The sequence below is a fragment of the Anabrus simplex genome, chromosome 2 (genome assembly GCF_040414725.1).
Source record: "Anabrus simplex isolate iqAnaSimp1 chromosome 2, ASM4041472v1, whole genome shotgun sequence".
In the NCBI taxonomy this organism is placed as follows: Eukaryota; Metazoa; Arthropoda; class Insecta; order Orthoptera; family Tettigoniidae; genus Anabrus; species Anabrus simplex.
The window spans coordinates 1132195561-1132210276 of NC_090266.1; the positions used below are offsets into that span (position 1 = coordinate 1132195561).

Consider the following 14716-nt stretch of genomic DNA (forward strand, 5'->3'; position numbering starts at 1 on the left):
AATACCAAATAAATATGTGCCGCGGGAAATATAACAGGACCGTTTGTTGGAAAACAAAATTTGGTACCAAATTGTTAGGCGTTTTGTGCTTTAAAGGAATATTAAAAAAAATCCACTTCAAAAATTTCGATAAATGGTCCCCTTTAGTTTTCCGCATCACATATAGCAGAGGCGGGCAGAATTCGGCTCAATGATCATCTCTCCTCCAGCTCCAGGCAGGATGAAGGGCAGAGTATGCGCTCTGACTGAAGTTAAACTTGTAGCTGCTTGCGCAGCTAAGGACAAGCCGCGTAAATAAACAGATTTAAACTTTTGATATTTTGGTTGTGTCTAATGACTCGTTCTATTCGTGCAGTAGATATTGATGTTAAGTAAATACGTTTCATTATACTCCTTTCATTAGGTTGCGCGTAAGAAACTAAATTAATTACTTTGACATCTGATAACTAGATACTCGTTTGACTATCTACAATCCTAAAATACAATAAGCCAACATAGGAACTTGTTTTTTTTTTCTTTTTGCTATTGGCTTTACGTCGCACCGACACAGATAGGTCTAATGGCGACGATGGGACAGAAAAGGGTTAGGACAGGGAAGGAAGCGGCCGTGGCCTTAATTAAGATACAGCCCCCGCATTTGGTTGATGTGAAAATTGGAAACCACGGAAAACCATCTTCAGGGCTGCCGACAGTGGGGTTCGAACCCACTATCTCCCGAATACTGGATACTGGCCGCACTTAAGCGACTGCAGCGGGAAAGAAACTTGTTTAGAACACAGCATAAACAATGAACGAGAAACTAGCTCTAGGTTAAGTACAGAAATAAACAAGCTAGATGAATAAATATCATTTACCATAAATAAAGTCCGGCTCCATGGCTAAATGGTTAGCGTGCTGGCCTTTGGTCATAGGGGACCCAGGTTCGATTCGGGGCAGGGTCGAGAATTTCAACCGTCATCATTTCATCCTCATCATGACGCGCAGGTCGCCTACGGGAGTCAAATCAAAAGACCTGGACCTGGCGAGCCGAACATGTCCTCAGACACTCCCGGAACTAACAGCCATACGCCATTTTTTTCACCATAAATAAAACATAGGCCTATGTATTCTTATATCTAAAATTTCATTCTGCAGATGATGACGAGGAGTGTGGAGGTTTTCCCTGAAGAAGACGAGTTGTACTTGGTGCGCTCGATCTTGCACTTGCAATTCGAAGATGTGCGTCAGTTCGTCGTGGAGATTTATTTATCTTCATTAGAGAGAACAGTTTCTCACACAGATATGTTGAGCCAAACATTGATAGAAGTTTGACATTTTTTGGAAATGTGTTTGCGAAAAATGTTCTTAAAAAAGTGATAGGCCTGTTCGTGATTAATATTTAGCCTTCAGTTCACTATCACATCGAATTGTGAGTAACTCGCACTGTAGATCAGACGGAACATTATCAATTACTATAGCAGTTGAAGAGGTCGCGGCAAACACTTTCAGATCAATTGATAAATCGTCCAGATCTCTAAATCGGATGGAAAATTCGTTTACAATACTCGCAAGAGTACCTGAAAATGTCTCCAATGGATCTTGAGTTACACTAGATTACCGTATTGACAACATCTGACACTGCCAAATCTCCAACATTTTCTTGAAAGCAGTGATAGTGACTACTCAACTAAACAACGCACTGTATCATAGTATGCTATTTTATTGCATAAACATAATATACTCAGCCCGGTACAATGCTCTAGCTATCTAGTGTTTACAGCACAAACTGTTAGATAGACGTCAGCTGCTCCCGGCTCCTCGACACTGCCCGCGCCCATGCAGTTGGCTCAAGGAGCGGCGTTCTCTCATTGGCCACCTATGACATACAGCATAAGTAACAGTTGTTGCAACGTTTGATAATAATTCTCAAAATGTGCAGTAGTTCCAATTTTACCTTAATATTTGGGATTTTAGGGCGTCTTCCCTGCATGCTTCAAGCTAACTTCATTGTAATACATCGCTTACTGGATGCTAAGGAACAAATCTAACACATTACTCTCATAATATGTGTTTAATATTCCTACCCCTTACGTCTTCACATAACAAGATCGAAAACATATCTGAGTGGTGCAACGTTAGAAAGGAAAACCACACGGGGTTGGACCACTGGCCGTAAAACTAGGACAAAGACACATATGTGTGACACAGATTGCACCCGCGTCCTCAACAGGGTGTTGGAATAGTCGCAGAGAGAGTACAAGAAAAATGAATAGATAATGAGAAAGCTTAAAGAAAAGAAACTGAACGGCCACGAAAGGTGTGAAAACTCGTGACTTCCTAGGCCTGGTTCTGTCGGGGTCAGAAAACAACTAGAGTTGACCAAGGGAATCCGGAGAGGAAAGGACCCATCGCATATCTGTTTTCCTTTAACCTGTTATATACAAAGGTATTAAGGATGTTAAGTGTACAATTTGTCACAGTGTATTTTATGGATACACTAGAGCAATATCTACCTGTCAGAAAAAGATGAGAGAACTCTGTAAGTCAAGAGCTCTTGTTTCATACGTAGCGCGTGTTTTAGTCGCCTGTTTGTGATTCATTCGAACAGGGTGGCCCACGGCTGATAAATGAAGCACGTTTGAGTACATTACATTTCCTCGAGAAGCACTTGACCCATTTGCAAAATAATCACAGCGCTGAATTTGTAATATCCTTAAGTTTAAGGTTTGATGTAGAAATTAGCGCAGTTGCACTTAGGAAACTAACGTCAAAACCTTTACCTCAGTAGAGATTGACACTTGCAAAATGTACTGCAAGATCAATTATGAGTCCCTTGATAACATTACTGAAAGTGAAAAGAGAACGCCTGTATGTTTAACTGTTCATGAGTTATTTGAGTTGGACATATAAACTGAACAACCCTGTATATTAGATGATCACATTTTGCACTTTCGTAATCAGAACTTAAAATAATTACTAGATCATCATAGAATGCATCAACCAGAAGAACTCTGATACTGCAGCAGGAGAATTAGAGTAGAACATCGACTGCATGGTTTATATAAAGTCCAATTCTCTATAAACTAAAAAATGAACAACTGTAATTCAAGCATTTCATAAATAAACGACTAAATAAGATTTCACCTTATCGACTAATATCTATCGCTTTAAATGCTGAGAATTTCCATGCGATGTGATTTCACGGTTGGTTGGAATATTTAAGTCCTTTATGCGGGGAATTCTATTTAATATTTCGAATAATACCTGCTTACGCTGCCTGCTGTCATTTCTTGATGGTTACAGTACTTTTTCATCCATCTCTTGGCACAGGCCAGAGCAAAGTGTAGCTTCCACTGAAGTCAAGTCTCATACATGGCTGTGACAATATGGAAGCTGCTGGGGTATGGGTGGTGCTGATTAATGACATTCAGAGCACAACCAGTGTGTCTGAGTGTCATGAAAGGTGTTGCTCATAGGGTTAGTTGTGCTTAATTGCACTGTCTGGCCCAGTGAGGAAAGCTATGGCAAACTACCTCACTCCTCATCTTGCCTAGTACGCCTCATTTTGGTACTGCCATGGTTTTTGTGGTTTCCCTATAACTGCATAGCCTTTGGTGATGCTATTTGAGGATCCAACCATCCTCTGGGCTGATGACCTAACAGACAGACACCTGCTTACGAACTATTCTTGTTACATTCAATGTTTTCAGAAATCTCCTGGTCTATAATATAAGAACTGTATTTCCGGAAGAGTTTACTTTATTTAACTTGCCGGGCTAACTAGATCGCACTGTACAGCCCAACGTGGTGGGTTCGAACACAGCTCAGGTGTTCAAGTACGCCAGCCCTATGTCGGTATATTTACCGGCATATGAAGGAATTACTGATGGAGAAAAATCCGTCAACTCGGCGTCTCCGACAGCGTAAGGGTGGGACGTAAAACCAATAGCATTATTACTTTCTAAGACTTAGTAATACACTTATTGTCAGATTGGGGATACAAAGCTGGAACAGGTAGATCATTTCAAGTATTTAGGTTGTGTGTTCTCCCAGGATGGTAATATAGTACGCGAGATTGAATAAAGGTGCAGAAAAGCTAATGCAGTGAGCTCGCAGTTGCGATCAACAGTATTCTGTAAGAAGGAAGTCAGGTCACGGACGAAACTATCTTTACACCGATCTGTTTTCAGACCAACTTTGCTTTACGGGAGCGAAAGCTGGGTGGACACAGGATATCTTATTCATAAGTTAGCAGTAACAGATATGAAAGTAACGAGAATGATTGCTGGTACAAACAGGTGGGAACAATGGCAGGAGGGTACTCGGAATGAGGAGGTAAAGGGTAAGTCAGGAATGGAATCAATGGATGAAGCTGTACGCATAAACCGGCTTCGGTGGTAGGGTCATGTGAGGCGAATGGAGGAGGATAGGTTACCTAGGAGAATAATGGACTCTGTTATGGAGGGCAAGAGAAGTAGAGGGAGACCAAGACGACGATGGTTAGACTCAGTTTGTAACGATTTAAAGATAAGAGGTATAGAACTAAGTTAAGCCACAGCACTTGATGCAAATAGAGTATTCTGGCGACGTTTAGTTAATTCACAGAAGCTTGCAGACTGAACGCTAAAAGGCATAACAGTCCATAATGATAATGTATGTATGTATGTATGTATGTACGTATGTATGTATGTATGTATTTTCAAATTTGGTTCTTTCACGTGACAAAAATATATATCAGGGGATTCTTATTCAAATTAATTTACATTGCATATAAGTATTGATGTATTAGGTCCTATGTTCTATGTGTTAACTCCCAGTTTTCACGATATTTTACAAATGGATTAACTCTTGAATTCCATGGATAACACAAGTCAACATGTACTTTCCCTTAATGATTTTATCCCTTATTTCATATTTCCTTCATTTGTTCGCCTCAATCCAGTCATTTAAATATTTTTGTTCTCTTACATACCACATTTTAATCATGTCAGTTTTTGTACAGAGTGGGCGAAATAAAACAGGCCAGGAAAATGTTAACAATAGGACTGACGCGGGATTCACCCTTCTTAATGATCATCACAGAAGATACCGGAAATGGCCTCATCTGAAAAAATGAAGAGATGAGGATCGAAAAGTCCTGACGTCACTCCACTCAGAAACCACCGGCAGAACTCAACTCGCGAAAGTTCGTTAGGACGCTTTAATGCATGCACAACAGTAGATTTGTAAGGATACAGATGCACTCACTAACACGTGACGACACAGCGACGTATTCGGGATATGGAGGAGATTCGCACGAGCAGACATGTGACAGCAAGCGATTGGTGCATCGAAATCACGGTTTCCAGCATTTCCTGGGATGGGAATTTCTCCTGTTTATTAATAAGGGTCAATTCCCCGTAAGTCTTATAAATATTTTCCGAACCAGTTTCACTTTGTCCACCCTGTAAGTCATAATATATTAAAAAATAAACAATGTCCGCAATGAAGTAGCAGCACAAATATTTATTTAAAAGTAAGCAATCACCCTGAATTATTTCATTTTGTACAGTAGTGGCATTGTATCCTCAGTCCCAGTTGTTCTTTCGGTTCATTTCAAGGAGATATAATCAAAGTCATGAGCGACTAGGTACAGGTACTCGAAAGTGTGAATTACAGTGAATCTTGAGGATTTGGAGCAGCTAATGGAAAAAAGTAAATTATTTTGGAAATCATTGGTTGATCTTCTGTGATTTGAAGGTCTTATGCTTGTTGTTAAGACCACAACAGGTTACATCTAGTACCTACATATTGCGTTTGTGAATGTGATAGCCAAAGTAGAGTGAATCATTGAACACCACGAGAAAGGCCTCTAAGAAATGCACTGATAATGGATTTCAAGAATGTTATGAGGAAGAGTTTAGTAGATGGTGAAAAAATTCTGATACATCCCTTTCATATGAAATTCGGATTGGTGGAACAATCTACTAAGGCACTGGGTAAAAGCGGCAATTTCTTTTAATATCTAACCAACAAGTTTCTTGGGCTCTCAAATGTAGGAATGAAAGAAGGTATTTTTGTAGGGCCGCAGATCAAATTAATGAATTTATATTGAAGAATACAGGAAAGGAAGCTTGAATTGGTTTCAAGGAGATGGTTCGTAAGTTCTTCTAAAACCAAAGAAACAAACTTTGTGCTCATGTAAACAACATGCTAGAAGTATTCAAATCTTTATTATGCAATACGAGCATGGAAGTACACTTCCGTAAGCTATATTTTGACCATTTGCGAAAAAATCTCGGAGCAATAAGTGAAGAAAAAGTAAGAGATGTTACCACGAATCAAGTAAATGAAATCAGGGGTTGTTTAATACATCCTTGATAGCCGACTACTATTGATTACTGAAACGTAATGATCCTGTTAGAGGATACATGAGAACATGCGGTACAAGGAATGTTTCATCCAAGCTAAAGTGTTTGTATTTATTGGTCACGGTTATGAACACAAGTGGTGGTTGAGTTGTCATTCTTCGAAATTTATTGTAATAGATATTAAATTAATGTGCTCGTGATTTTTGTACTGAATTCTGCCTATCATAGAGATGCAGATCGATGTAATTCGAATTTAATTCCTGTTGTATATATTATGCTAGGTTTCCTGTTCATGTATATTGTACAATTTCAACCTTAATCATGTTATTTAGATCTGTATTCTGTGTAATTCTTTAAGAAACCTGATGGATGCAGAAAAGTGGAATTCATTTCTGTAACCCATTCATCTTGAAAATACAAATCAGTAATTGTATATATTTTTGTATACCACTGTAATCTATACTTGTATAAAAGGCTCACTGGTTTCATTAATCTATCTTTTAAAACTTTTAGGACTAGCAAATCAACGTTGAATCATGTTTTATTCAACTAATGATATTTCCAATGGGCTATGTTTCAGGGAGCTGTGTCACGAAGCGTGGACAAAACTTAGGTTATCCCCAATGTTTGGATGCATATGTCCAAATAATCATATGAAACGGCGGTGTGACCGCATCTTCAGCATGGTCAACCATAACCCTTGTGTTGGTAAGTATAATATTGTGGCTCTTAATGCAACGTAGGGCAGTCACGGTGCAAATAGAATAATATTTAGAGCATTGCCTTGTTGGTATTACATTCATAATGGAACAGACTCATAAAGTAAGCTCAATATTATGACTAGATCATAATTAACATTTTGAGAATAAGACACACACATGTAATGTTAATGTGTTTACTTAGGTTTCGTATGCTATCATTAATTCTTACAAATGCTCACACACACATTTTTGACGTGTGTAGATTTGATTCTAAGTAATACTATAGCTTTTATTTGTTCATGATAAGAAAACATTTGTTGTTCACACATTATCCAATTGGCTTGTGCACGAGACCCACTCAGCATGACCACTTGTCACATGGTCTCTTCACTAAGCACAGAGAGTTTGTTGCACTTAATTATGTTACTACAATTTTATGTTCTTGGTTTCTTCTACTCCCCTTCCTTGCACTCTAACTCTGTCGGTTCTCGTGTGTTCGAAAGAAATAGCTTTCACAAACATGATGCTTAAAATACAAATTTTCCATCATGATCATAATTACCTTTTCCAATATTTTTTTTCGCATAGAAATTAACATAATTTAAATTGAAAGATCAGCATTTCTCTGACAACTACAATTAAAAATGAGTCCAAATATTCTACCTTTCATGTTTACTAAACATTTCATTATTTGTTTCACTAAGTAGAAATCTTTCGAATATGAGTTACAAATTTCCTGTGCTCTTCACCCATGTTTATCGCAATATTATATAAAGGTTAGTCATAACATAAACGCCCAAAACCCTATGTCCCGTTGCAGTACCACAATATTTATGATAATTCTGAACATTCTACGAATTTGTATTTTATTGGTACAATCAATATTGAACACATAGTACACAATGCAAATAAATATTAGATTTCACGTTTCACAAGAGCAATTTCATTTTCTCGATTCAATTTCAAAGTATGTACGCAGGGCTTCAACTATCATTGGTCCATATTTCTTGAGTTCATTGCTTCAGGAATAATTGAATAATCATCTCAATATGGGCAAATTGAAGGTGTAACGTATGCTGAGAACGACTAGTTCAGAAATTTGTTTTCGTATCAGCGTCTTAATTTTCCTTTTCTCGTCCAAGTAGAATGAAAACATATTTATATTTAAAGATGACACTAACTAATCTGCATATCAGATTGCTCCTGTTCCATGAAAATGTATACCGATAGATAACTGAGCATGCTTTACAAGGTACAGACAATGGTTAAAATCCTGAAAGGAAACATCTCTCACTGTTACATCCTAAGCCTTAAGCTTTCGACCAAATGTACATTTACGGGCTAAGTAATAAAATAGAAGATTCCAAACTTGCATAGAAAAGAATGCACATATTGCCAGGAAAGGAAACATTCTTGGTCTAGCGTTTCAAGTTTCCCGCCAAGCGATTTTTCAAAAAGTTTCATAATAAGAAAGAAATAATAAGTCGTAATTTTTTGTCATGTTCTTTAAACAATACAAATATTATTGTTCATCGGATTAATGTACAACTTATAACATAATTTAATAATTCGAAGTTCATTGATGAGATAGTATTTTTGAGTTGATGTGACTTAATCTTATGAAAATAAATGTTATGGGAAATGGCTATTTAAAAAGTCTGAAAATTTTGACACGTTTACTATTTTCAGGAAAGTTATGTCATTAAAACTTGAAATCGGTCTCACTGCGGCATATTGTGACATGTGATATTTCCTACGAAATATTTTAGTTAATGCCACCTGATAATTATCTGTTCTTAGTGCATGTAATATTGCATATAAGAGTCCTACTACGACAAAACATTGCATACATGCCATGCAGTATATATAACATCTCCTTCGGTATTGCGTGATAAGTTATCGACAGACCACATAAAGTAGGTGATGTAAATTTACAGTTCTAACCAATTCGTGACGAAGCGAATTAATCTAAGATTATCATATTCACACCTCAAACAGTAGCAATATAATTTTATAACTTTTGCTTATAAAGTTTATGATGGTAACCATTATTAACTTTTTGAAATCATTTAACAGGTTAGAACAACTGTCGTATATTTTAATTCTGCATCAGTTACATCACTTGCGAACATGGTAGTAAAGCATTTCTCAACCCAGCTACGTACAATGTAAAAATGCAATGAGGTGAAAGTAAAATATTAACCGCCGTTATTATTATTTCTGTGAAAATTAAGTCCGTAGTGAAGTGCGAACTTCGGTTTGTGACGCGATCATTATTAATTTTCTCTAGTCACATCCCTTAATTTCAGAATTATTAGGTAAATTAATTATGCGGACGTGAAAGGACGTTGCATAACAGAAACCAAAGGTTATCCTGTAATTGTTTAAGAAGGTTGGTTTTAATTCTGAAGGTATCGTTCTATTAACAATGATGTACTAATTTGTGTAATTCAGTGGATGCACTAACATTGCTCGATTCCTCTCTTCAGCAACAGGTAGTAACTATTTAATAAGTTATACTAGGTTTAATAATGACTACATGGGAAATAAATGGTGTATGGTCAACAGTGCAGGAGAAATGTGAAACATTTAGAGAGGTTCGAATGTGACCCCCTTTACTTTTGATATTCAGGAATACGACTATAAGGCGAGAAAAGTCATTAAGAGCTCATTTTAGGAGTCGGGAGGAAAAGACCAGTCTTCGACAAATGAGCAGACGTATCCTCTGTTCATAAATCGCCTGGAAATATCAGTCACAGCAGTTAACACAAATAAGGCACCTAATATTCAGTAATAGGAAATCTGAATGCACTCTCTAAATGACCTCATGTGCGAACGAAACATACGTAAAACTGCAAACGTAGCTTGCGACCATACCAAGAGCATGGGATCGGGTGTAATCTACAGCGAGCCGGCTGAGTTCTAAAGTAACTCAGTTGGAGGGAATAGGAAATGCGTGGGAGAGAATCAGTTGCCTGAAGGGGCAGGTTTGCGTCTGATGGTGCGGAGACTTTTATCAACTTCCTTAATTTTGTTCGGCATTTTGTCTCGCATACAGGTTTTCAGCGATTGAAGGTTTATGCAGCTCTTCGAAGGGCCGATATTTTAGCACGGAGTGACTGGGTAAGAATGTAGTTATAAGGGCTTAAGTGAAACTCTGCCTGCGTTGACTCACATCAGCGCTCGTAGTGGTGGTTAAGTGAAGCAATGCATTGACTCACATTAACCCTTATAGTGGTAGAAGAAGGAAAACTGCTAATCTAATCGACTTTAAAATTAATACATAATTACCTCAAATGTAGACATCTTTCGACCCTTTGGGTCATCATCAGAACATACAAATTTTCTTTGGAAAATTAAAATATTACAATATATAAAACAAGACTTGTGTGAGAAAGTCTCTTTAGAAAGTATCTGAGAAAATATTTCTTAGCAGACAAAGTAGAGGTCCCCATACAACGAAAAACGTAAAATTAATCAATTTCCTCAAATGTGCCGAAAGTTGAAGGTCTAAAGGTCCCGAGAATGTTTCAAATTGTGATTCTTGGATAGCTCTATCAAACTAAAGAAACAAATGTCAAAAATCACTTCCGGCCGAAATGCTGTTCCATAAAAACAGCCTAAAATCTCTTGTTTCTTTACTCGTTTTCTTTTTTTGATTCAAATCCTGGCCAAATTAACTTACTTACATAATTTTCTGCAATGTGTTCAATACCCTCACAGTGTTACCGAGCTGTGTGAAACTGATCCAGCCTGAAACGACTCTTAAATTTCCTCGTGAACAGTCGAGATTTTTTCTGAAGACGCGGGGCAAAGTTTTCTGCAAAACGTAATAAGTTTCACCTTGTTTCCTTGGCACGACATAAGTCCAAAAGCCCATATCATGTCCACAAGTACGGGCCGTGAAAGTATCAATGTTAACTCTTAACTTTGTTCAGAAAGGAGGAATGTTGCTGGATGTTAACTGCATGCCTCATAATATTCCCGAAATACAGGAAATCGAGTGTTGTGGAATGAGAATACATTAGTTTCCAGTCTTCACGTGAGGAGTATGAAAACAGGCATTAGTAGACAGAAATATCTTACCGACGAAATCACATAACCTTTAAACATTATTTTCGGCTAAACTAGTCTGTGTAAAAATTGTACCTTCCTACTATGGGGAACCTAGACGAGGTTGTGGAAAAGTGCTCGATTACCCAATTCAGCGTTAAAAAATGAAATAAGTAGAACCTAGACAGACTACCACTTTTGGAGAACCATATTATATTGGGGTTCATTCAGTGGACATCAGAAGTGGGTATATGTGGTCAAAGGCGGCTGAGCTCAGACCTAAACACACTATCCTAATCAATGACAACGATATGGATCTTCCACTCTTCCAATCACCTTTAGAGGGTAAAAGGCGGCCGTGCATAGGGCTGATCACTCTATCATATTCAAGGCTAACTTCAGAAATTTTAAGAGCTTTCGTCTTCCACTACTTTGAAATTCTTCATGGTCTGTATTGGAGACTCTTTGGTGCTGGTAATAATTATGACTGGAACTTGAAACGAGAATTCAACAATCAAAGCCAAAAGTCTGCAGTCTCTTGAATTTGTACAGAAAAGAGGAATGCTACTTTATTTTAACAGTATGCCTCATGATATTCCCGAAATACAGAAAATTGAGTGCTGTGGAATGAGGATACAATACATTAGTTTCTGGTCTTCACGTGAGTAGTATGAACAGACATTCTGTAAACTCAGATTCATTTTAGGCATGCAGTATATGTTTAACCTATTGCTGTGATCTGGAAGTTAGGCATATTGACTTCTTACCAGCTGGTGATAGGTTATGGACCGTGATCGACTCCTTGTCGATTCTAACCTGGATTAATTATAAGCACGTTCATAAGCTTAGATGGCACTGCTATACAGATCATGTGGCGGACTTCACACATATTAATCACGTGGGTCTGTTGACCACAATGCCCTAATTCAACAGCAATAAAGAGTGAGAAGAATTTCTAGAAGGTAGTGAAAGACAAATATCAATGAAAAAATTCCCCTTGTTCAGCAGAGTTTCTCCACCCTGTGGCAGAGTCTGATTAATAATAATAATAATAATAATAATAATAATAATAATAATAATAATAATCATCATCATCATCATCATCATCATCATCATCATCATCATCATCACCATCTAAGGTGAGAACGAAGTTAGTGTTACCGAATGATGTGAAGAATATACTGTTAATGTGACTTAAGAATATTCCTAAGTAAGGATATGTACGCAAGTTATGGTCAGCATCTAGAGCAGATGTCATCAATTATATTTCATAGAGGTCCAGTTTAGAAGTACTAAATGATGCTGGGGTTCGAATTACTAACCATACGAAATTATTATAGGAACTAGGCGCATGTTTTGTATGCTCTAGAATGTAGTAGTGGGATGTTACCGGTATTTCAATTTAACCACTAAAGAGATTTAGAACAGATTAACTACCTCAAAGGTTCCAAAGTCGCACAAATGTTGCTGGTAAATGACATTATTTTGATGTAAGCATGTGCTGAAATCTGATTCTAAATAAATGTAAGCTATATTCAGCTAATATTTGAAGTGATCAATAATAATTAATCCTGTTCTAGATGTGTTATCTACAAAGTTTATTTCTGAAAATTCAGATTCGGAAATGGACAGTCTTACGCTTAAAAGAACCAAGTGACATCAACGTGACTTCGAGAAAAACATCGTTACGCCTTATTTACTTACTTCATGTCTGGGATTATATAGGAATGATTTACTTACCATTTAGACACAACTTAAATTGTGTAGCACGTTTATGATCATCATCATCATCTGTTTACTCTCCAGGTTCGGTTTTTCCCTCGGAATCAGCGAGGTATACCACCTCTACCGCCTCAAGGGCAGTGTCCTGGAGCTTCAGACTCTTGGTCGGGGGATACAACTGGGGAGAATGACCAGTACCTCGCCCAGGCGGCCTCACCTGCTATGCTGAACAGGGGCCTTGCGGGGGATGGGAAGATTGGAAGGGATAGACAAGGAAGAGGGAAGGAAGCGGCCGTGGCCTTAAGTTAGGTACCATCCCGGCATTTGCATGGAGGAGAAGTGGGAACCACGGAAAACCACTTCCAGGATGGCTGAGGTGGGAATCGAAGCCACCTCTACTCAGTTGACCTCCCGAGGCTGAGTGGACCCCGTTCCAGCCCTCGTACCACTTTTCAAATTTCGTGGCAGAGCCGGGAATCGAACCCGGACCTCCAGGGGTGGCAGCTAATCACGCTAACCACTACACCACAGAGGTGGACACGTTTATGATAATAACAAGAAAAATAAAGTTTGGCTTTAATTATTGTACACTTATTATTTGTATTTATTCTTCGTAAGGCTCTTAGTACCAAGAATATCCGAGGACATGTTCGCCTCGCCTGTAGCAGGTCTTTCTGTTTGACGACCATAGGCGACCTACGCGTCTGGATGTGGGATGTTGGTTGTAATGATGTACGGAGAAGGTGAAACCCGGTGCCGGCATATAACCTACTCCTGCTCAAGATTTATGCTGGACAAAGCGGAGGCAGAACAAGTTTTTCTCCGGATACTCCGATTTTCCCTGTCATCTTTCATTCCAGCAACACCCTCCATTAACATTTCATGTATCAGTCATTTATCATTGCCCCAGAAGAGTGCGACAGGCCTCGACAGCCGGCACATTTCCTATCTTCGCCGCTAAATGGGGGCTTCATTGATTCCATTCCTGACCCGGTCGAATGATTGGAAATAGGCTGTGGATTTTTTTCATGTGCTTAAGACTTAACGTCCTCACTCCAAATGAAGACTGCGGAGAGGTTGGAAGTGAGATCAGATTTTAGGCAAGCAATCTAGTGATTACCCTGCTGGCCAACATTGTGAATATGAACTTCTTTTTTACCAATGGGTATTGAACTGGCTGGCTACGGTATCAGACCATATATAGACTTGACGCCTTAATAATCATGGCTAACAAGCGGACTTGTTAACATGTTAATGACAGTGAACTTCAGTACATCACACTCGTAACTTGTAATACGTTGATATGAATGTACAATACCTTGGAGGAGAAAAAGTGCATTAAAATATTCATATTCGTTGTTATTGAAAAGGTTTCATATTGATATGGTATTCTGTCGACAAAAAATGAAATGTTGTATGGCTTTTAGTGCCGGGATATCCCAGGACGGGTTCGGCTCGCCAGGTGCAGGTCTTTGTATTTGACACCCGATGGCGACCTGCGCGTCGTGATGAGGATGAAATGATGATAAAGACAACACATACACCCAGCCCCCGTACCATTGGAATTAACCAATTAACGTTAAAATCCCCTACCCGGCCGGGAATCGAACCCGGGACCCTCTGAACCGAAGGCCAGTACGCTGACCGTTCAGTCAACGAGTCGGACATTCTATCGATGTAAATAATAATATAAGTGATTACTAATCGAGCAAAGCAAGAAACAAATCTTAGACTGAATTAAGTTTTGTAATGACGGAGCGAGTTGGCCGTGCGGTTAGGGGCGCGCAGCTGTGAGTTTGTATCCGGGAGATAGTAGGTTCGAACGCCACTGTCGGTAGCCCTGAAGATGGTTTCCTGTAGTTTCCCATTTTCAAACTAGGTAAATGCTGGGGCTGTACCTTAATCGAGGCC

At 38.6% G+C, this 14716-nt stretch overlaps 1 protein-coding gene across 1 annotated transcript in view; it reads left to right on the forward strand.

Moving 5' to 3' along the window:
* Positions 1 to 14716, forward strand: part of Gfrl (Glial cell line-derived neurotrophic family receptor-like) — an 846523-nt gene that overhangs the window by 365259 nt on the left and 466548 nt on the right. Inside the window, exon 5 of the mRNA XM_068226097.1 lies at positions 6910 to 7037. Within this exon, the coding sequence (XP_068082198.1) occupies positions 6910 to 7037 (128 nt within the window). The remainder of the gene's footprint in view (positions 1 to 6909; positions 7038 to 14716) is intronic.